The 24,770-nt window shown below is 41.8% G+C and overlaps 1 protein-coding gene and 1 pseudogene across 1 annotated transcript; both read left to right on the top strand.

Annotated features, from left to right (window-relative positions):
* The first annotated feature begins 725 nt into the window (after positions 1-725).
* ghrhr2 (growth hormone releasing hormone receptor 2) lies at positions 726-10,341 on the top strand. Its single transcript, XM_029715296.1, has 13 exons — positions 726-749; positions 1,722-1,842; positions 2,055-2,162; positions 2,265-2,377; positions 2,826-2,923; positions 3,453-3,585; positions 8,581-8,734; positions 8,818-8,878; positions 9,105-9,171; positions 9,285-9,379; positions 9,693-9,822; positions 10,097-10,138; positions 10,248-10,341. Exons 1-13 carry the CDS (start codon positions 726-728, stop codon positions 10,338-10,340), a joined length of 1,239 nt encoding a protein of 412 aa, XP_029571156.1. The 3' UTR covers position 10,341.
* A 12,248-nt stretch (positions 10,342-22,589) lies between these two features.
* The window catches only part of LOC115161459 (sodium channel protein type 4 subunit alpha A pseudogene), a 36,757-nt pseudogene continuing 34,576 nt past the window's right edge, over positions 22,590-24,770 (top strand).

Below are 24,770 nucleotides of genomic sequence, written 5' to 3'. Positions count from 1 at the left end.
TCTAATTGTTACGAACCGGCTCAGAGTTCACAACAAAAGGGAGACAACGTGGAGACAAGGAGTATCAAAAATATATTTATTAGATACCATAACTAGCACAACCAAAAACAAGGTGTCTGCATGGAGAGTCTCCCCAATGACTGTGGAAGAGTTGTCTTTATCCTGGGACACACCCGAGCCCAGGTGTTTCCCATCTAGCTGACGACCCTTCCAACTCCGCCCACTGGCATCCTAATGAGGAACAAGAGCAAAGAGAGAAAATACAGCAGACAGTATGGGAGGGTCGTCACAGAATGGTTAGTCATGACAAAAAGTCCTATAATTGTTAGAAACAACAGCAATTGTGAAACTCAGCTGTGATGTCTCTTTCACCCTTTTTTCCCTTCTCTCATTTTCACTTACCATTCTCTTGGTGCTCATTTCTTGAATATTGCATGGTTATTTGTTAAATAAGGAGGCCGCTAGACCTTTTTTACCCACTGTCCTTTGCTTGTCATGGTAGAAGGTCCACTGGGAAAGAGACCTATTTGAATAATGGATGAGCTAAGAACCATGGTCCATTTCTGCTGAAAAATACTTCCATTACTGTATACATATGTCATTTACAAAGGTACTTTGGGGTTGTTGTTTTTTTATTTTCAGCATTACGTTTTTTGTATGAAAGACACTTCCTTGCCTTTTTACCTGTGTTCGCCAAAGGTAATCTGCATACCTCCCAGGTGATGATGTCATCCTCTCATCTCGGAGATGTAAGTTCAGTCATCCCTTAAATCATTTCACTTTACTGCTGCAGAAAGCCCCAATCACGCTCACTCGGGTGGGAAAATGGGGACAAACAGGTAAACAAGAAAGGTAGCCAGCTCTGTAGGGAAATAAGGAAACAGGACTGAAAGAGACTGCATTTGCATACACTATCTACTTCACCATGACTGTTTGGAGATCACCGCAGACATGTCTGGAGCATTTTGAGAACTGTTAAAGCCACTGTGAGGATTTTTATTGGCTTTTAAGTAATAATATGGTTTGACATGGCAGGTTGACGATGGACTAAGTAACCCTGAAAACTAGGCTATACCATTTGGGAGGTGGCCGTGAACTCTTAACCATCTGACAAATAAGGAGGAAACACTTCTTTGCATGGGAAGCTGAGACTGCAAGAGGGACCATAAAGACCAAATTAAACGTTACCTGCTTTGAGTATGTTTACAAGGCATATAAACACAAGGAATATGGACGTCAAGTTGGTCGCCCTATGTTTTATCCTTGTTTGTAGTGTAAGGGTGGTAAGTGCATTTGGGTTCAAAATGTTTGTATTTACAGCACTCGAGCTAATGACTGTAGTATTATATATATATATATTATATACTGACGGTTATGCTTGCATGTCTTTTATCTAGAGCAGGGTCTCCAGGACAACCATTATGAAACCCTGATCTAGAGAATACATAAATGATGCTGCATTAACGATTAACTTGAAATAGTTCAAACTGTTAGCTAAAAAGAGTTTGAATGTGTGTGTTTATTATCCGATGTACGGTATAGTGTGTGATAAAATGAAAATAGTAATAAATACTGTATACATTAGATGGACGGACAGACAGCTGGTGAAATGGATCAATGTATTTCTGTCTGTCTGTGTCCGTCCATCCGTCCTTCTGTCTGTCTGCCTTCTTGTATGTGTCCGTCCGGTCTGTACGTCCGCCCGTCTTCCTGCCACTCAGATCAGGACCACTCATCCTGAATGCTCCATTGTCCTCCACCTCTTGGAGAAAGAGGGCGAGTGCAAACTCCAGATGAGGAACACCAAGGCACTGTCCTTGTCAACTCCTAATAACACTACAGGTAGCTCTCTCTCCAATGAGAATGGCATTCATTTGTAGAAAAAACTAAGGGGGACATCTTTGCATCTTTAACATCCCTTCGCTTTATTTTTAAGATACATTTATAGAAAATAACGTGTTTTTAAAATTTTTATAACTTGTGCATTCAACCTGTTTTTTTTTCTTTCCGCCATCGTTTACTGCTTGTTTATAACTTTGTGTGGGAAATGACAGGTTGTCTGGTGGAGTGGGATGGTGTGAGCTGCTGGCCCGCAGCCCTAAATGGGGAGAGCCTCTCCGTGTCCTGTCCTCTGCTCCTCTTGAAGCCAGACTCTCCCCCAGGTACAATAAATGCTCTAGATCAGTGTCTAGGGGCATAATATCATCCCCCATCTCATCCAATTAAACAATATATATTTTAAATCTGTGATATTTTCTTTACAGCTCTCATCACACGCAACTGCACACCCCAAGGATGGAGTAAGCCAAGCTTGCCATATTACAAAGCCTGTTACTTTGAGGACAGCAGTGAAGAAGAGGAGGAGACTGGGGATAAGGTAGAGTAAATTTGGTAGCATTTTAAGGTAACACTTTAGTAAAAGGATCATTTCACACACAAAATTATTGTTTACTATCAAGTGTACATGTCAGCTGACATATTTTTTGTCAAAGTTGAAATAATAATGATATATGATCATCACACCGGGTGCAAATGTAGATAAAGACACAACAGATTGGATACAGCTACGGCACAAAATCTGCTGTTGTCTACTCACTGAAGGTTGGTTGCATTTGGGCGTAAGGCATACAATACAGTGACATACACGTCTGTGATTGTTGGCATTTATGAGCACTTGTGACAAATGTTAGACTTTACTCATGAGTAGTCATTACAGCAAGTGAATACAAAAATATGCAGGCATGTTTAATTGACATTTTGTCAACTTGGAACCTTTGACTGTTTTTCCGTGAGTATGACAATACATTTTTGATTATTTCTTCAAGCAAAATTACTTTGCTACGGTGAAGATCATCTATACTGTGGGCTATGGAGTGTCGCTGGCATCTCTCTTCATTGCCATTCTGGTCTTCTGTATCTTCAGGTGAGCTTTGACATTTCAGGAAATATAAATCATTCGGAACTAGAACTCAGAATAGCACATTGTGGTAACAAATTGTATGTCATAACACTACAGTTCAAATAAAGTGACGCCATATAACTGCTTCTTATTAAGCTTCCTTTCCTCACCTCCTTTCCTGGTAACACTTCATTTGACTATAAATAATATGGGCCGGTTTCTTGGACACAAGTTAAGGCTTTGTAGACTACAAAGCAGGTTGAATGGAGATTTAGCGTTATAGGTGCCTAAAGGCTATTCACAGATAAAAAGGTGCATGGACTGCGCATACCCTCCACTATATCACGGATTGTTACTTTTTATTACTAATTCAATAACTATCTATAAAAGAATAATTAACCATCTATAAACTACTTATATACCCTTTATAAAGCCTTTATACGTCATTAACGTGTTATTTGAATGGTAGACTTTATGGGTTATAAATGTGTTCATGTAGTCCTTATGTAGGTACCTTAAAGTTTTACCCATTTGAGTCTGGTGTCTTCCACAGGAAGCTACTGTGCATAAGGACCTCCATCCACCTCAACCTGTTTTCCACCTTCATCCTCCGGGGCCTGGCCGTGTTTGTTAAGGACGCCGTGCTGTTTGCAGACGAGAGCATGGACCACTGCACTGTCTCAACGGTAGGACAGTAGGTAGAACCACCCTGGCCTCTGTAGATTGTGGAAGGAAGGAAGGACATCAACAACAGGAAGTAGGCTTCGCAGTATCATTATTGTCACTGTATCATATGGAACCAAGTTCACGTTGGAAATTCTCCTTTATCTAAAAATCCTGCAATGACCAGTGTCAGATCTCAAGTTGAGGGGGTATGTAAGAGTATGCATTTTAGTTATTTAGCAAATGCTCTTATCCAGAGTGACTTACAGTAGTGAGTGCATTCATTTTTTTTATTTTTTTTATACTGTTCCCCTGTGGGAATCCAATCCACAACCCTGGAGTTGCAAGTGCCATGCTCTACCAACTGAGCCACACGGGACACACTGAGCCACACGGGACACACAAAACCCCTTGTTAGCTTAAGAATTTGAAAAGAAATAAAACGGACCCATATAATATCAAGCGATCTATAACAATGCTTTACTCTGCGATGCTTTAGGCCAGGGCTGCCCAACCCTCTTCCTGGAGATCTACTGTCCTGTAGGTTTTCAGTCCAACCCTAATTTAGCGTATCTGATTCAGCAAGTTAAGGTCTTTTTGAGCAGCTAATTAGTAGAATCAGGTGTGTTAAATTAGGGTTGGACTGAAAACGCACAGGACGGTAGCTCTCCAGGAAGAGGGTTTGGCAGACCTGCTTTAGGCTAAAAAACAACATTTAAAATGAATGAGAAATACGTGACTCTGATCAAATAAAATAATATTTTATTGGTCACATACACATATTTAGCAGATGTTATTGCGGGTGTAGCGAAATGCTTGGGTTCCTAGTTCCAACAGTGCAGTAACATCTAACAATTCACAACAATACACACAAATCTAAAAGTAAAATAATTGAATTAAGAAATATATAAATATTAGGACGAGCAATGTCGGAGTGGCATTGACTAAAATACAGTAGAATAGAATACAGTATATAAATATGAAATTAGTAAAGCAGCATGTAAACATTATTAAAGTGACTAGTGTTCCATTATTAAAGTGACCAGTGATTCCATGTCTATGTATATGGGGCAGCAGCCTCTAAGGTGCAGGGTTGAGTAACCGGGTGGTAGCCGGGGCAATCTAACAGCTTGATGGCCTTGAGATAGAAGCTGTTTTTCAGTCTCTCGGTCCCAGCTTTGATGCACCTGAACTGACCTCGCCTTCTGGATGGTAGCGGGGTGAACAGGTCGTGACTCAGGTGGTTGATGTTCTTTATGATCTTCAACTTCCTGTGACATCAGATGCTGTAGGTGTTCTGGAGGGCAGGCAATGTGCCCCCGGTGATACGTTGGGCAGACCGCACCACACCCTGGAGAGCCCTGTGGTTGCTGTCTCTCAATTGTGCATCTGTAAAAGTTTGAGAGGACTTAAGGGCCAAGCCAAATTTCTTTAGCCTCCTGAGGTTGAAGAGGTGCTGTTGCACATTCTTCACCACACTGTCTGTGTGGGTGGACAATTTCAGATTGTCAGTGATATGTACGCTGAGGAACTTGAAGCTTTCCATCTTCTTCACTGCGATCCCGTCGATGTGGAAAGAGGCGTGCTCCTGCTGCTGTTTTCTGAAGACCACGATCAGCTCCTTTGTTTGGTTGACGTTGAGGGAGAGCTTATTTTCCTGCCACCACTCCGCCAGAGCTCTAACCTCCTCCCTGTAGGCTGTCTCGTCATTGTTGGTAATCAGGCCTACAACTGTTGTGTCTTCCGCAAACTTGATGATTGAGTTGGGGGGGTGCGTGGCCACGCAGTCATGGGTGAACAGGGAGTACAGGAGGGGGCTGAGCACACACCCTTGTGGGGCCCCTGTGTTGAGGATCAGCGAAGTGGAGGAGTTGTTTCCTACCTTGGGGGTGGCCCGTCAGGAAGTCTAGAGCCCAGTTGCACAGGGCGACGTTCAGACCCAGGGCCCCGAGTTTAATGATGAGTTTGGAGAGTACTATGGTGTTGAAAGCTGAGCTATAGTCAATGAACAGCATTCTTACATAGGTATTCCTCTTGTCCAGATGGGATAGTGCAGTGTGCAGTGCGATGGCGATTGCATCATCAGTGGATCTATTCGGGCGGTATGCACATTGAAGTGGGTCTAGGGTGTTAGGTAAGGTAGAGGTGATATGATCCTTAACTAGCCTCTCAAAGCACTTCATGATGACAGAAGTGAGAGCTACGGGGCGATAGTTATTTAGTTCAGTTACCTTTGCTTTCTTGGGCACAGGAACAATGGTGGACATCTTGAAGCAAGCGGGGACAGCAGACTGGGATAGGGAGAGTTTGAATATGTTCATAAACACTCCAGCCAGCTGGTCTGCGCATGCTCTGAGGACGCGGCTAGGGATGCCGTCTGGGCCGGCAGCCTTGCGAAGGTTAACACACTTAAATGTCTTACGTCGGCCACGGAGAACGAGAGCCACAGTCCTTGGGAGCAGGCTGCGTCGGTGGCACTGTGTCATCTTCAAAGCGGGCGAGAAGGTGTTCAGCTTGTCCGGGAGCAAGATGTCAGTGTCCGCAACATGGCTGGTTTTCCCTTTGTAGTCCGTGATTGTCTGTAGACCCTGCCACATACGTCTCGTGTCTGAGCCGTTGAATTGCGACTCCACTTTGTCTCTGTACTGACGTTTTGCCTTACGGAGGGAATAACTACACTGTTTGTATTCAAACATATTCCCAGTCACCTTGCCATGGTTAAATGCTGTGGTTCGCACTTTCAGTTTTGCACGAATGCTGCCTTCTAACCCCGGTTTATGGTTTGGATTGGTTTTAATAGTCACAGTTGGAATTTCACTTCCTGATGACCTCAGTCACCGTGTCTGTACACGTCAATATTATTCTCAGAGGCTACCCGGAACATATCCCAGTCCAAGTGATCAAAACAATATATAAGTATGGATTCCGATTGGTCAGACCATCATTCAATATACCTTAGCATGGGTACTTCCTGCTTGAGTTTCTGCCTATAGGAAAGGAGGAGCAAATCGGAGTCGTGATCTGATTTACCAAAGGGAGGGCGGGGGAAGGCCTTGCAAGCATCCCAGAAGGGGGAGTAGCAGTCGGCAAGCTTTTCTCCAGCGCAAGTACTACAGTCAATGTGTTGATAGAACTTCAGTAGCGTTTTCCTCAAAATTTGCTTTGTTGAGCTACAATAAATGCGGCCTCAGGATATGTGGTTTCCAGTTTGCACAAAGTCCAGTGTAGTTCCTTGAGGGCTGTTATGGTATCGGCTTGAGGGGGAATATACACACCTGTGATTATAACCAAAGATAATTATCTTGGGAGGTAATACGGTCAGCATTTGATTGTGAGGTATTCTTAGTCGGGTGAACAAAAGGACTTGAGTTTCTGTATGTTATCATAATCACACATGAGTAGTTAATCATAAAACATACACCACCGCCTTTCTTTATTCCTGTCTGCACGATGTACTGAGAACCCAGCCAGCTGTATAGATGGGGTCAGTATATCCGGAGAACCATGATTCCGTGAAACAGAGTATGTAACAGTCCCTGATGTCTTTCTAAAAGGAGAACCTCGCCCTGAGCTTGTCTACTTTATTGTCCAGAGACTGAACATTAGCAAGTAATATACTCAGGAAGCGGTGGATGGTGTGCACGCCTCCTGAGTCGGGCTAGAAGTCCACTCCGAATACCTCTTTTCCACCGGTGGTGTCTTGGAGCAGCCTCTGGGATAAATTAAATTGCCCTGGGGGGTACAAACAAAGGATCCAATTTGGGAAAGTCGTATTCCTGGTTGTAATGCTCGTGAGTTACCGCCGCTCTGATATCCAAAAGTTATTTCTGGCTGTATGTAATAACACCAAAAACGTTCTGGGCTTATACTAAGAAATAACACACACACACAAAAAAAAATACTGCAAAGTTGCTTAGGAGCTAGATGCAGAGCTGCCATGTCTGACGGTGCCATCTTTATTGTTAAGCATAAGGCTAGCATTGGTTCTTCGTTATTACATTATCAGATGTAACACAACTGACAGTAAATGGAAAGTACAGTGCTCTTTTATTTATAAACAGATACAAACACACACACTTAATCCTGTATCGTCACTAGCCCCTAAATTCAACTATAGCAACCAGACCCTGAACGACAAATAAACAAAAAAGCTATTTGAGGAATATGGTTGATCACTGGAACATTTCTTTAAATGATGACAAATAGGAAAACAAATATAGCTGGACAGATCTGTGGTGGATGAGGTCAATTCCCCTCATACCAATGTAAAGCAATTTGATCACCTGGGAAATTATTTCCAATAATCCAATCTACTATTAGTAGTAGCACTATTCAAGCCGATTGAAACATCATCATCATCATCAATGCCCATTACACTTTCAGTTACTCGTGTTTATTTTTGTCTACAACGCACCCTGAAGCATAAATATCTGAGAACAGCAAAAGTAGTCACCAGAATCAGCAGAACAACAGCTTGAAGGAATGCCATGCCATGCCACAGTGCTAGAAGTACCAAAGCAATCTGTAGGACTGCGCAGGTGAATAGCATCTTTTTGTCTCATGACAAACTCAATCCAGAACATGGCGAGGTCCATGGGAATCATTGCCTGATCCCTGTGCAGGTAGGAGAGCCTCTTTATGTTCTCCCTGTAGGATGGCTCATGCAGAACTTCCTGTACATGGAATGCACGTTAAGGGGTAATAATGCACTCAGATTGTGAGCAAACACGCTGATTGGTTATCATACACATTTGTTTTTCCAGGGGGGTTGAGACCACTCGCTGTTTAGATTTGAAAGGTCATTCTCCAAATTCTGTGGCTTTTGCTTGTACTACTATGTTTTCAACAATGCATAACAAATAATTAGATGCTGTATAAAGATAAAAAGTATAAAGAACCTTTGTTATTGACTTGTTGAACCGGTGGCCACAGACTGTCAAAATTACTAGATCTAAATGTCTAAGTACTGTATATGTGAGAAAAGTAGTTGTTATTGAAATTTGTTTCCCATCCATTAGGTAAAATGTAAAGCAGCGGTGACTTTCTTCCAGTACTGTGTCTTGGCCAACTTCTTCTGGCTTCTTGTAGAGGGCTTGTACCTGCAAACTCTGCTGGTATTCACCTTTGCTCAGAAGAGAAAACTCTTCTGGTTGTACGCTGGCATAGGCTGGGGTAAGGTGTGTGTGTGTGTATTTGTGTTTGTGAGCGTCTGCATGTGTGTGTGTTTATATGACTGTACATTCCATTTCTTCCAGGCACTCCCTCAGTGACCATCATAATTTGGACCCTGCTGAAGAGTCAGTTTGACAATGAAGGGTGAGGCTAGCAAATAACTAGAAGTTATTTTGTTGTCTACATTAGACATAATTACATGTACTACTTGTGAAAGTATTGGTATCAATATTCCTTTATGGAAGTACGTGAAAAGGGCAAATAAAGGGGCCCAAACAAGGGCAAGAAAAGAGAAGACTGACATATTGAATGTGATCGTGTAGTACTGTAATCAACAGTATTCCAGCATTATAACTTCTCTGCCCAACAGATGCTGGGACAACCTTGACAGTGCCTTGTGGTGGATCATCAAAACTCCCATCCTCTTATCTGTCTTTGTAAGACCAAGAAAACACTCTGTCCATTAATGAATCTTGTGACTTATCTGAGAAGTCAATAAGAGGGTTGAGACTTGGTATCAAACCACTGTTTTTCTGTTTTTCAACCACAGATCAACTTCGTGGTGTTTGTGAACATCAGTAGGATCATCATTCAGAAGACCAAGGCTACTGACCAGAATGGACGTGAGGGACTTCAGGTCTACAGGTGAGACTGACTGACCGTTCATGAGCGCTGAACTGGTAGCATGCACAAAATAAAACGGCTGGCTCATTTTACCCACTGGCTTGACTCACTCTGTTCCCCCCCATGTGTTGATAGAGTGACTGAATTGGGTAGGATTTCAAAAGGGTCAAACTTCCCCAGTGTATTGTTGCGTAATTAATGTGGATCCAGGAAGTTCCTCTTTATCTCTCCCTCCCTACTTTCTTCTCCCCTCTTCCTGTCTCGCTCTCACTTCTCATATGTTTATCTCTCTTTCCCATCCCTCTTTCTTTCTCTCCTCTGGTGCCCCCTGCAGGAGGCTGGCGAGATCCACCCTTCTTCTCATCCCTCTGTTTGGAGTGCACTATGTGGTCTTCGCACTCTTACCTGAGCATGTGGGTGTAGGGGCCCGACTCTCCCTGGAACTGGTCCTGGGCTCCTTCCAGGTACGAGAGCATTTTAGACCGAGTGGTTCTCCAACCCAGCTCTGGAACGGCTATATTTGCAGGTTTTCAATATTGAATTAATCTGATATCAATATTATTAATAATTTAACAGATTCATAACTCATAATTACCTCAATAGGAAAGGTTTAAATGAAAACTGGCATAAAATGTCTCTGTTACTTATTGCCTTCTGATAAAACTTGTATTTTCCTCATAAAGGGCTGAAAATATTAAAATAGTGAACAACTATTCATTCGGCTTCATTTAATTACAGGGGTTTATAGTTGCATTGTTGTACTGCTTCTTGAATGGGGAGGTAAGATGTGACATTTTGTTAACCCTGTGAAGTATTTAATTAATCATAATTACATTTACAACAAATAATAGGCTACAAAATCAATAACTTTATTGTTTTGTTTTTTCAGGTACAAAATGAAATTCGAAAGGCGATGAAGGGGTGTCGTTCTCAGACAGAAAACAATGTCTTCAATCTGGCAACCCAGGACTATGTAGCCTAGACTCAGGGTGGTGATGACTATCTCAGATGGTTTATTATCATTGAATAACCTAAGTCTAAGGACAAATACAGTGCATTCGGAAAGTATTCAGACCCCCTTGACATTTTCCACATTTTGTTACGTTACAGCCTGGTGAAAAATGTATTAAAAACATTTTTCACTCACCAATCTACACACAATACCCCATAACAACAAAGCGAAAACAGGTTTTTAGGAATTTTAGAACATTTATTAAAAATAAAAAACAGAAATACTTTATATAAATAAGTATTCAGACCCTTTGCTATGAGACTTGAAATTGAGCTCAGGTGTATCTTGTTTCCATTGATCATCCTTGAGATGTTTCTACAACTTGATTGGACTCCACCTGTAGTCAATTTAATTGATTGGAGATTAATTGGAAAGGCACACACCCGTCTATATAAGGTTCCACAGTTGACAGTGCATTTCAGAGCAAAAACCAATCCATGAGGCCGAAGGAATTGTCCATCGAGCTCCAAGACAGGATTGTGTCAAGACACAGATCTGGGGAAGGGTACCATCCCTTTTTTGTAGCATTGGTCTCCATCATTCTTAAATGGAAGAAGATTGGAACCACCAAGACTCTTCCTAGAGCTGGCCGCCTGGCAAAACAGAGCAATTGAGGAAGAATGGCATTGGTCAGGAAGGTGACCAAGAACCCGATGGTTACGCTGACAGAGCTCCAGAGTTTCTCTGTGGAGATGGGAAAACATTCCAGAAGGACAACCATCTCTGCAGCACTCCACCAATCAGGCCTTTATGGTAGAGTGGCCAGACGGAAGCCACTCCTCAGTAAATGGCACATGACAGCCCGCTTGGAGTTTGCCAAAAGACACCTAAAGACTCTCAGACCATGAGAAACAAGATTCTCTGGTCTAATGAAACCAAGATTGAACTCTTTGGCCTGAATGACAAGCATCACGTCTAGAGGAAACCTGGCACCATCCCTACGGTGGAGCATGGTGATGGCAGCATTATGCTGTGGGGATGTTTTTCAGCGTGAGGGACTAGGAGACTAGTCAGGATCGAGGGAAAGATGAACAGAGCAAATTACTGAGAGATCCTTGATGAAAATCTGCTCCAGAACACTCAGGACCTCAGACTGGGACGAAGGTTCACCTTCCAACAGGACAACAACACTAAGAACACAGCCAAGACAATGCAGGAGTGGCTTCGGGACAAGTCTCTGAATGTCCTTGAGTAACCCAGCCAGAGCCCGGACTTGAACCCGATCGAACATCTCTAGAGATCTGAAAATAGCTGTGCTGCGACTCTCCCTATCCAACCTGACAGAGCTTGAGAGGATCTGCAGAAAATAATGGGAGAAACTCCCCAAATAGTGTCATACCCAAGACGACTCGAGGCTGTAATCACTGCCAAAGGTGCTTCAACAAAGTACTGAGTAAAGGGTCTGAATACTTATGTATTCATGATTATTATTATTTGACCATGCTGGTCATTTATGAACATTTGAACATCTTGGCCATGTGCTGTTATAATCTCCACCCGGCACAGCCATAAGAGGACTGGCCACCCCTCATAGCCTGGTTCCTCTCTAGGTTTCTTCCTAGGTTTTGGCCTTTCTAGGGAGTTTTTCCTAGCCACCGTGCTTCTACACCTGCATTGCTTGCTGTTTGGGGTTTTAGGCTGGGTTTCTGTACAGCACTTTGAGATATCAGCTGATGTAAGAAGGGCTATATAAATACATTTGATTTGATTTATGTAAATGTGATATTTCAGTTTTTTTATATATTTGCTAACATTAATGAAAACCAGTTTTTGGTTTGTCATTATGTGGTATTGTGAGTAGATTGATGAGGGAAAAAAGCGATGTAATCCATTTTAGAATAAGGCTGTAACGTAAGAAATGTGGAAAATGTCAAGGGGTCTGAATACTTTCCGAATGCAACGTACCTCTGTCTGTCTTGGTGATTATTGTATGAGGCTACACACATGGTAAAACGGGTAAAACAACAAAAATAATTCACCCACATTTGTGTTGATAACTGATATTTGTGGTGATGACATTTTAGCTAGCTTAACACTTTTGTTGTTATATCCTACACTTGTCCATCAGATCATTGAGCCATGAAGTAAAACACTGGAGTTTTGCAGTTATAGGCTACCTTTCCCGTTTTTAAATGTTTAATACATTGACACAAATATTTTCTTTAACACTATACCAATGGCATTTCACATATTTATGACCATTTATATAATACTGTGGCTTAAGCATAGACTGTATATTGTGTAGTACTTGACGTAGCCGACAGGTGGATAGTTTTATCATAACTTGTAATTTTCTGTCTTTACTAGAGGATGTGAGGATGGCACAATCTACAGTATATACAGTAAACCATCGGATGAGAGATGCATTACTGCAAGATGCTGTGGATTTGGAGGTCACTTGTATCCTAGTCCTACTTTCCTAATTATACGATTGTCAACATCCTTTTAGACTAAATTCTGACTTGAGCGACACTAAATTCTGACTTGAGCGACATAGTGGTGTAGCGCAGTTTCACAGGGCCCCCCGCAAGGTCTGAGCAAGGGCCCCCCATGGGCAGACAGAAAATGTAACAGTTGTATTTCTAATCTCGTGCTATTTTACACATTTTGCCATGAGGCTAAGAGAACATTTTGCAGTTTTAGAGCTCAGGGATTCTTGAAAGACGGGACAACCTCAACTTTATTTTTTAAACAAAATTTGAAATGTATATATTTTGATAGACCAACGCATCAGCTATCACACCATGTTAGGCAGGGGTGTCAAAGTCATTCCATGGAGTGCCTAATGTCTGCTGGTTTTTGGGTTCTCCTTTCAATTAAGACCAAGACAACCAGGTGAGGGCAGTTCCTTACTAATCAGTGACATTAATTCCTCAATCAAGTACAAGGGAGGAGCAAAAACCTGCAGACAATCAGGCCTCTGTGGAATGAGTTTGACAAGTGATGTAAAGGAACAACCTCCAAATGTATTTGTATTTTTTTTCATAAAATGCAACTAACTGGATTCATGTCAACTCTGTAAGACACTATAAAAGCCATTTCCTTTTTACAATTATTGTCCAACAAGGGTTTAAAGGCCTTGATTGACATTAGATTATTCAAATATGTAATACAAACCTCAAAGTATTTTTGTTTTGTTTTATAGCACAATTAAATGCTCCAGGGCTAATTTCTTTAGCATTGTGGCATGTTTTCCTAAATTTAGAACATTAAACAACATTTATAAAGCAAACATTATCCCTTAGGTCTAGCACAGCAAATACTTCAATTGTTTAAGCATATATTGCAGAACAGTGTTTAAAATATATTTTTCAGAATATTGACCCCCCCAAATCCATCATAAGGGGGTTAGCCATCAGTTGACAACAGATACTTAAAACAGACATATTGTTGCCTCTAAAAATAAGTTCAGTACAAACATTTGTAAAATATGAAAATTATTCATTTGAAAATCCCCAATAAAAACAACCATTCTATCTGATCTTTCAGCACTCTGACAGTTTCTTTTTATTTAACCTTTATTTTAACAGGGAAGACATATTGAGACCTAGTCTCTTTTACAAATGTGCCCAGTATATACACCATAAATATACACATTACACCGAAACTAATATATATGGAGTAAAAGTCAAAATGTTGGACACACCAACTCATTAAAGGGTTTTTCTTTATTTTACTATTTTCTATATTGTAGAATAATAGTGAAGACATCAAAAATATGAAATAACACATGTGGAATCATGTCAAATCAAATCAAATTTTATTGGTCACATACACATAGTTAGCAGATGTTAATGAGAGTGTAGTGAAATGCTTGTGCTTCTAGTTCCGACCATGCAGTAATATCTAACAAGTAATCTAACAATTTCACGACAACTACCTTATACACACAAAAGTGTAAAGGAATGAACAAGAATAAGTAGATATAAATATATGAATGAGCGATGGCCGAACGACATAGGCAAGATGCAGTAGATGGTATAGAGTACAGTATATACATATGAGATGAGTAATGTAGGGTATGTTAACATGATATAAAGTGGCATTGTTTAAAGTGGCTAGTGATACATTTATTACATCCATTTTTCATTATTAAAGTGGCTAGAGATGAGTCAGTATGTTGGCAGCAGCCACTCAATGTTAGTGATGGCTGTTTAACAGTCTGATGGCCTTGAGATAGAAGCTGTTTTTCAGTCTCTCGGTCCCCGCTTTGATGCACCTGTACTGATCTCGCCTTCTGGATGATATCGGGGTGAACAGGCAGTGGCTCAGGTGGTTGTTGTCCTTGATGATCTTTTTGGCCTTCCTGTGACATCGGGGGTAGGTGTCCTGGAGGGCAGGTAGTTTGCCCCCGGTGATGCGTTGTGCAGACCTCACTACCCTCTGGAGAGCCTTACGGTTGTGGGCGGAGCAGTTGCCGTACCAGGCAGTGATACAGCCTGACAGGATGCTCTCGAATGTGCATCTGTAAAGGTTTGTGAGTGTTTTTGGTGACAAGCCAAATTCCTTCAGCCTCCTGAGGTTGAAGAGGAGCTGTTGCGCCTTCTTCACCACGCTGTCTGTGTGGGTGGACCATTTCAGTTTGTCCGTGATTTATACGCCGAGGAACTTAAAACTTTTCACCTTCTCCACTACTGTACCGTCGATGTGGATAGGGGGGTGCTCCCTCTGCTGTTTCCTGAAGTCCACGATCATCACCTTTGTTTTGTTGACGTTGAGTGTGAGGTTATTCACCTGGCACCACACTCCGAGGGCCCTCACCTCCTCCCTGTATGCCGTCTCGTCGTTGTTGGTAATCAAGCCTACCACTGTAGTGTCGTCTGCAAACTTGATGATTGAGTTGGAGGCGTGCATGGCCACGCAGTCATGGGTGAACAGGGAGTACAGGAGAGGGCTGAGAACGTACCCTTGTGTGGCCCCAGTGTTGAGGATCAGCGGGGTGGTGATGTTGCTTCCTACCCTCACCACCTGGGGGCGGCCCGTCAGAAAGTCCAAGACCCAGTTGCACAGGGCGGGGTCGAGACCCAGGGTCTCAAGCTTAATGACGAGTTTGGAGGGTACTATGGTGTTAAATGTTGAGCTGTAATTGATGAACAGCATTCTTACATAGGTATTACTCTTGTCCAGATGGGTTAGGGCAGTGTGATTGTGATTGCGTCGTCTGTGGACCTATTGGGGTGTTAAGCAAATTGGAGTGGGTCTAGGGTGTCAGGTACGGTGGAGGTGATATGATCCTTGACTAGTCTCTCAAAGCACTTCATGATGACGGAAGTGAGGGCTACGGGGCAATAGTCGTTTAGCTCAGTTACCTTAGCTTTCTTGGGAACAGGAACAATGGTGGCCCACTTGAACCATGTGGGAACAGCAGACTGGGATAGGGATTGATTGAATATGTCTGTAAACACACCAGCCAGCTGGTCTGCACATGCTCTGAGGACACGGCTAGGGATGCCATCCTGGCTGGCAGCCTTGTGAGGGTTAACACGTTTAAATGTTTTACTCACATTGGCCGCCGCAGGTTTTGGTAGCGGGCCGTGTCAGTGGCACTGTATTATCCTCAAAACGAGTAAAGAAGTTGTTTAGTTTGTCAGAGCAAGACGTCAGTGTCCGCGACGGGGCTGGTTTTCTTTTTGTAATCCGTGATTGACTGTAGACCCTGCCACATACGTCTCGTGTCTGAGCCGTTGAATTGCGACTCTACTTTGTCTCTATACTGACGCTTAGCTTGTTTGATTGCCTTCCGGAGGGAATAGCTACACTGTTTGTATTCGGTCATGTTTCCGGTCGTCTTGCCATGACTAAAAGCAGTGGTTTGCGCTTTCAGTTTTGCACGAATGCTGCCGTCAATCCACGGTTTCTGGTTTGGGACAGTTTTAATAGTCACCGTGGGTACAACATCACCGATGCACTTGCTAATAAACTCGCTCACAGAATCAGTGCATACATAAATGTTGTTGTCTGAGGCTATCCGGAACATATCCCAGTCCACGTGATCGAAGCAATCTTGAAGTGTGGAATCAGATTGGTCGGACCAGCATTGAACAGACCTGAGCACGGGCGTACCCTGTTTTAGTTTCTGTCTATAGGCTGGGAGAAACAAAATGGAGTCGTGGTCAGATTTGCCGAAAGGAGGGCTTTGAATGCGTCACGGAAGTTAGAGTAGCAATGTTTCAGAATTTTGCCAGCCCGGGTCGTGCATTCGATATGCTGATAAAATTTAGGGAGCCTTGTTTTCAGATTAGCCTTGTTAAAATCCCCAGCTACAATAAATGCAGCCTCAGGATATGTGGTTTCCAGTTTACATAGAGTCCAATGAAGTTCTTTCAGAGCCGTCAAGGCGTCTGCTTGGGGGGGGGGATATACGGTCGGCAATTGATTGTAAGGAATTCTAGGTCAGGTGAACAAAAGGACTTCAGTTCCGGTATGTTGTCATGATCACACCACGACTCGTTAATCATAAGGCATACACCCCGCCCTTCTTCTTACCAGAGAGATGTTTGATTCTGTCGGCGCAATGCGTGAAGAAACCGGGTGGCTGTACCGACTCTGATAAGGTATCCTGAGTGAGCCATGTTTCCATGAAACAGAGAATCTTACAATCTCTGATGTCTCTCTGGAAGGCAACCCTTGCTCGAATTTCGTCTACCTTGTTGTCAAGAGACTGGACATTGGCGAGTAGTATGCTCGGGAGCGGTGCGCGATGTGTCCGTCTACGGAGCCTGACCAGAAGACCGCTCCGTCTGCGGCGACGTTGTTTTGGGTCGCCAACTGGGATCAGATCCATTGTCCTGGGTGGTGGTCCAAACAGAGGATCCGCTTCGGGAAAGTCGTATTCCTGGTCGTAATGATGGTGAGTTGACGTTGCTCTTGTGTGGCTCTTATATCCAATAGTTCTTACCGGCTGTATGTAATAAGACTTAAGATTTGTCCTGATGACAGCTTTGCACACTATTGAGACTTGTTCGAATAATAGTCACACACCTCATGTAGCCTAGCCCATAGGCCTATATGTTTTAATAAGATTTGTCCCCATGTGCAGTTGCAAACCATAGTAGTTTTTTTATGGCGGTTTTGGAGCAGTGGCTTCTTCCTTGCTGAGCGGCTTTTCAGGTTATGTCGATATAGGACTCTTTTTTCTGTGGATATAGATACTTTTGTACCTGTTTCCTCCAGCATCTTCACAAGGTCCGCAATGCTTGCGTATGTGAAGTGTCCGGTCTGGTCAGCATGCTAACTTGTAGCCGGTGAGAAAGACCGATCAGGTAATGGAGAGCAGTGTAAGTGAGAGACGCTTCGGAATGCGCAGCACACTCATGGTGAAGGGCACAACACAGGACTCCGGGCCGCAAAAGGCATGGATTTTTTTTTAGGGTGCATAAAGGCCACAAAGGGGATGCTGCTGTGAAATTCTAAGCATTATCAAGTGCTTGTCAAATTGTGAATGAGAGACTATTGGAGTGTGTACAGCCAGCGCAAAAATTAAAGCAGAACTCATGCCTTTCATGCGACTTTTTTCAAATCCTCAGTCATGCAGCCTTACAATGTATTAAAAATCAAAACATATAACCCAACATTTGTAGAACAACTAAAGTAACATAAATAACTCTAAATGAAGCATATAGGAGTACCTATTTCTTTGTTAATCGCTCAACACAGAATAACAGCATGTACGCACTCCCTCAAATCGTTTGGAGAAAATATTTATATTTTACACAGTTTTGTTCAATTGTATTCTTCATACTATAAAATAATGTCACGGAATTATAAACAAATCTTGTCTGCTAAATGAACTAGTGTAGCCTACAGCCATTTGGCATACGGTAGCCACATCAGGACCTAACATAAGGATAACTCAAGAGTATGCTATTATTTTCTTCTGAAATAGACTCCATTTTTTTCATATCATGATTCTTTAGACCTGTCTAAAATAAAAAATGGATTTTTAAAATGGCTTGTAGGCTGTGTGGAAGCCAGGAGATGCTAAATGTGTTTATGTTAATTAACGGTCAATTACCCTAAGACCGACAGTTATTTGCTTGATAATCACCGGCTGATGAAATTTCGTGACCACCACAGCCATAGTGGAGACCTTAGGAACGTCAAGAGTTAATCCAACCTGTGAACGGTTTAGGCAATTCAGGTGTCTATACTTCAACAGCAAAGTTAGGTAAAACGGAAGTTTATGAAATAGGGCCTAATCTATGAGGGAGTAATCTATAAATCTTTTGCGAAATCCAGCCAAACTTTTGACACAGGATGCAGTGATTATAAAAACGGTCACCTGTAACAAAGCGAAGGGCACTATGGTAGATGGCATCCAAAGGTTTAAGAGTAGTAGTAGCTGCACTTCGATAAATAGTATCAAGAACAATTATCAAGAACAGATAAAAAGGTTGACTGAATAATCTGCTTCCTACTGCTTAGAGAAAGGTGCGATCTGTTTCTGTAGAAAAAGCTAACTTTAAATCCTAGCTCCTTAACCATATCAATTCATATCAATCCAAATGCCTAAGTATTTATATGCGGGAACATGTTTGATTGCAGAATCATCAAATGAGTGAACATGTAGTTCATCTGAAACATTCTTAAAAGAGCTTGAAAACAACATTTATTTCATTTTGCCCATATTAAGCACAAGTTAAATTAGCAAGAGATTCCTGCATACGTATAAAATCTGACTCTAGTTTTAACACAGCTTGATCAACAATCAGGCCAAAAGCATACATAATAGTATCATCGGCATATAAATGAAGTTGAACATTTTTAACAGATTGACCAATGGTGTTAATATAAATAGTGAAGAGAACAGGTCCCAAAATTGACCCGTGGTACACCTTTATGTACTTCCAGAAATTCCGACTTAACCCCATCAATCACGATGGCCTGAATTCTGTCACTAAGATAATCATGAAAGATATGAAAGAAAAATCAAGTTCACCAGGCCTATCGAGGACAACTTGTTCAATAAAATAGCATGATCAACAGTATCAAAAGCAGAGCTTTTCCACAAACGAAGCAGCACATTTCATTGTAGTGTCTAAAGCATTGACAAGATCATTAACAACTAAAGTGGTTGCTGTAATAGTGCTATGACCATGCCTGAAACCCTGATTGGTTTACATGCAAAATACATTTCTCAGATAAAAAAAGCTCAAGGTTGTACATTTACCAAGGATTCAAGATTCTTCGCTAGACAAAAAAACCTTGAAATGGGGGATAATTATTAAGATCACTACTATCCCCGCCCTTATGAAGTGGCAGCACAAGAGCTGATTTCCATACTTTTGGAATATTTCCTGATAAATGTTGAATAAAAAATGTGGGTTATTGAGCCAACAATGATGGGCACTGCACACTTAAGCAGACCGGAATCGAATTGGTCGGCCCCAGTAGATTTCTTGTTGTCTATTGCTAGCAAAGCATAATCAGTTTCATGAATGACTTCTGTTAATTCCAGATTGTACCAGGCATTCGATCTACCTTTAATCCAGAATTTTTTTGAAGGGAGCATGATTATTCACTATAGTATTAAAGACATGTGCAAAAAGGCTCAAAGCTAAATCATGTTCAGGGATAGCTGAAATACAATCAAGTTCAATAAAGGCGCTCCCGAGTGGCGCAGCGGTCTAGAGGCCTCACTACAGACCTTGCTTCGATCCTGGGCTGTAACACCACTGGCCGTGATCGGGAGTCCCATAGGGCGGTGCACAATTGGCTCAGCGTCGTCCTGGTTAGGGTTTGGCCGGTGTAGGCCGTCATTGTAAATAAGAATTTGTTCTTAACTGACTTACCTAGTTAAATAAAGGTTAAATAAAATAAACATATTTCTCTAGTGAATTCATTAAAATAAGATCAATCAGAGTTTACTTTGAAGGATCTTTAGGGTTGGGCAGTGTAGGCTTAATCACCATCTGGTTAGGTTTAGATATCATTACATGTCTTTTAGATTGTCTGAAGATTGCATTTCTCATTCATAATTTAGGTCACCCAGGATAATAACTTCTGATTTAATAGAAGACAACATACTAGATAACTCCTGACAAATCTGATAGAGTTGATGTTTTACAGAGTTGACAAACATTACATTTTTCTTCATCATTCAAGTGGTATACATACAATAGTAGCACTTTTTTCCCTCAGTTGCTTTATGACTCTAGAACATAATTAAATGTAACATATTTTCTGGCAGATGGAGTTGACAGTTTATGGTTGTGACCATGGTGATTCCAATATTGTTTGTTTAAATCTATCGAAAGTAGAGAACTTTACAGACCATGAGTGGTCTTGTTGCACTACATGTAGTGAGGACATGAATAAGGGGTCCTTATAGTGTAGATGACCTTGCTCATTACTGATTAATTTAGGATTTTAGACAAATCTGACGGAGCTGACCAAATCTCTGGACACATCTTTTAGGAATCAGTTTTGAGAGAAGTATTATTTCAAGTCACAGAGGGCTATTGCAAGAAACAACATAAGATCCTTTTTCAGTTAATCTCCATTAGTGCCAATTTTTAGTGCCCGTACTTTTACAAACTCTTTTTTGGAGAGTTTGAAATTGGGATCCTTTGCTCCAGACAAGGGCATTTCCAGGCAGAGATGACATAATGAATAATACTGAAAGTATTATTTCGAAAATTCCCAAAACAAATATTTTCCTTATAAAATTGCACTAAATGCCAATTTTAAGCTCAAATAATGCAACAAAATTAAAAAAAGTGTAACTATAAAAATAACGTGTCCCTGCCGGACAAGGATTGTCCTGACTTTAAAGAATCCCTAAGCTAATTTCCTGCTACTCTACATATTTTGCCAGGGGCGCAACTTTCACTGGGGACGGGGGGGATATGTCCCCCCAGTTTTATCATTGGAATCTGATGCAAAAAGAGGCAACGGTGTGCTTTAGGACCATGCGGACACCTCCGAGCGGTCGGGTAGGTGTTTTGGAGTGCATGTCCCCGCCACTTCTAAACCCAAAGTTGCGCCCCTGCATTTTGCCACGAGGCTGAGAAGATTGACATTTTAAAGCTAATTTCATATAATTCGAAGGAAAAAAATGCATGGCTCATGACATGTTCATATGCTATCCTAGGGGCCGACCTCCTGGGGGACCCCAATCCCCCCTTGTGGGGGCTGCGGGGTTGTGTGTTGTGCCAGTGCTTACAGTATGTATCTGAATTCAGGGGTAGGCACATTTGCATGTGTATGCTAGTTTACTTATTCTCTGATAATTAAATTATTTCTGCATTAACAGTAATTTGTGTCTTATGTCTTAATAGTTTTTTCTTTAGGCAACACGTTTGTTTTGGCAGAGTAGCAGCCTTCACTGTGAAAAGTATTAAGGAAAATGGAAACCACACACTGCTCTTGATAGCATCACTGATATTTAATAAGCAGAGCTCTGACGAAGGAGGCCGATACGTAAGCTTATTAAAGATCAGTGATACTATCAAGAGCAGTGTGCGGTTTCCTTTCTCCTTCATCTTGTTCAACTGTTGCCATGCACCTGCAAAAAAAGATTGCTCAGATGTGCGAGTGCCTTTTGAATTTTGTATTACTGTGAAAAGTATTAAAATCAGTAGCCAAGTCACCCATCCTAACCCGCTGGGAAGTTCATCCTTCCAAGAAGCGCCTGGTCATTCTGTGGCAGTATGGCAACATCATCAGAGTGAACGAACAAGCTCAAGATTAGGTTTCTGTTCAGCTGTTTTATCTAGATCAACATAGGTTGGAATGAGCAAGTGCGAAGAGAAGAGAGGAAAGTGGCGGGTGGAAAGGGTGCAAAAAAACTTTTTCTTCAGAACTTCTGGGTCTGCAAGGTGAAATAAGAAGAACCATATCATTGATGACATATGAGACCCGATTTGCTTCTTTTTATATTCATTTGGAAATTAAACTGTATTTTTTTTAAGAGTAGGCTATATAGCCTGCTATAATCGTGTGTTGAAAACAGTTGGCAGGCTTAAAACGGTTTTACCTCTGACGTCCTATCGTTAAGTTGAATGGCAGAAAATAAGAAAAATTTCTAATAATCCAATATATTGTTTACGGATTGTTAGCCTATAAAGAGTGTGCTTTAGGCTTGAGTTTTACAGCGAACATGTCCTGAAGATAGCCTCCATGGCCAGGGACGTGGGAAAAATCACGTTGGAGGCACTACAAGTTCCAAGAAGCAGACGACGACACTAAGTTAAACGTTTGTAATCACATATCATTTTCCATGTATAACCATATTACGCACCTTAGAGCCAAATTTAGCTTTTACAAGGATAGGATTCCTCTCACTCAATCGAATTGTGGGCTCACGGATGGCATATCGGAAGGCACAAGACTAATTCACTGCATTTCCACCTGTCGGCACATGCGCGTAACTAACGAATCTTTCGTCTACTCTGGTTTTGTGCATTTACATACAATTTGTTTCTTCCCGGGTCGTTTATTCGACGAGGAAAATATAGCCTACCTTATAAAAAAATATATACACTAGTCATTCATGAGAAGAAGGCAATGAAAGGAATAACAAATCCGAAAAATGTAAGGTAAAACATATGGATGTAGCCTAGCCTACACATTGAAATTCAAACATAGCACACAAACTGTAGCCTGTAGTCTACGTTCAGAACCAGAACGAACCAGCTAGGTCTAGGAAACATTGCACGACTCTCCACATTCTAAGTAGGTCGACATATTTCAAGGAGTACCTGTCACACAGAAAACTGCATGTCATTGCTAAATAAACCCATGTCTTCCATAAATGCTGACTGTTTAAGCCAACTGAGTTGCACCGAGGACCGACTGGACCGAGTGTGGGAACTTCGAAGTGTCAAAAAGTTTTGACGTGATGATCCTACCTGAAGCAACTCTCCGGTTTCATTCAAGACACTACCGCGTCAGCAACAGCTGTCTTGGAGCCTGCACTAGCCTCCAAAAGGAGAGAATTAAGTCTTCAGTAAAAGGCTTGAAGGAAGGCGAATTTCTGTGGAGTTTGAGTTCTGTGGAAATCTATTTATTTTCCTGGGCAAGGTAAAAAAAAAAAGAAGCTCCACCGCTCTCTGCTCTGTTTTGTGGCGTGCTGGTCTATGCAATCCGGGATCCTTGGGACGTCCCTACCCATTGAAGTTGACATGTAAAATGGTTAAGGTAAGGGTTAGGGATAGGTAAGGGTTATGGTTAAGGTTAGGGTAGGGGTTAAGGTTCGGGTTTAGAATAGGAACGTCCCAAGGTTACCGGATAGCACTGACAATTCAGAACTATGTAAAGACTCAGGTCGCACTGTTCTAGAAGATCATGTAGTTTTGCCTCATTGTTTACCATTGGTGCTATTTTTACATGTCTTACCTGTTAGATGTTCAGCAGCTTTTCTCTTTCACCTGTTCCACCAGTTGATATTTGCATATATTAATTCATTTGGTTTAAATTAGATCTGAAAAATGATATTATTATATATGCTACTTATCAAATCAAATGTATTGCAAAGTGTTTTACACAAACCAAAAGAACAGCACTGCTCCTTATTGTAACCTAACCTTTTCAATGTAGTTACTGTAATAGGCCATGGTTAAATTGTTAATAAAGTTGTAGGATAGGCTAGCCCTAAATTATGTTCTGCATGAAGATACACATTTTCATTGAATGGACAATCTAAAACTCCTGCAAAGTTTTTTGCTCATACTGTAAAGCTGCTCTCGATGCATTGGAGACATTCTATGTCAGATGATTACAGGTGGACACCTGACAAATGCAGTTTTATTTCACTAAACCAGCTTTACAGTGTCTCCATTTGTCTGTCTTGTCTATGTGTACGGGTGTGTGTGTGTGTGATTACATATGTTTAACGCGCTACTACACTGTTGAAATATAGTAGCACATTTCTGCCGATTGTTTGTAGTGTAGTTACTATATCCCCTTGTTTTGTAACCTGGCAGGTGAGGGCAGCCTGACTCGTCACAAGCACACTTCAGGCCAGGCACCTGGTCCTTTAGTCCAGTTTGGACAATTTCCCTTCCTCCCTCCTTCCCAGGGGACAGATTATATTTAGCCTGTGTCTTAATGGAAGGCAGGCAGGGTACTGTGATGCTGTGGATGCTCAGTTGTACCCCACCATTCCTCTGCCGCTAATCCATGTTGCCCAAATCAGAGGTGTGGGGAGATGGAGACGGCCCCCAGCCCCTCCATGCCCGACTGTTCCCTGGACAGTCGGGCAGACTTGGAGATCAGGTGGTAGCGGCCCGTTCATATTATTACCTGTCAGCAATACGGCACCTATTACGCAACCTGGCTTGCTCCCCAGCCACAATGGAGCCCTTTACGGACGGGGACAAGGCTACAAGTGCAGCTTGGAGGGTTATAGGTGCAGAGTTTTGTGGTTATTGAAGCGGTTATTACATTTGTTATAACGTT

Source organism: Salmo trutta, chromosome 2 (genome assembly GCF_901001165.1).
Source record: "Salmo trutta chromosome 2, fSalTru1.1, whole genome shotgun sequence".
Classification (NCBI taxonomy): Eukaryota; Metazoa; Chordata; class Actinopteri; order Salmoniformes; family Salmonidae; genus Salmo; species Salmo trutta.
The sequence above is the reverse complement of the archived record's forward strand: the minus strand, read 5'-3'. Positions and strand labels throughout refer to the sequence as shown.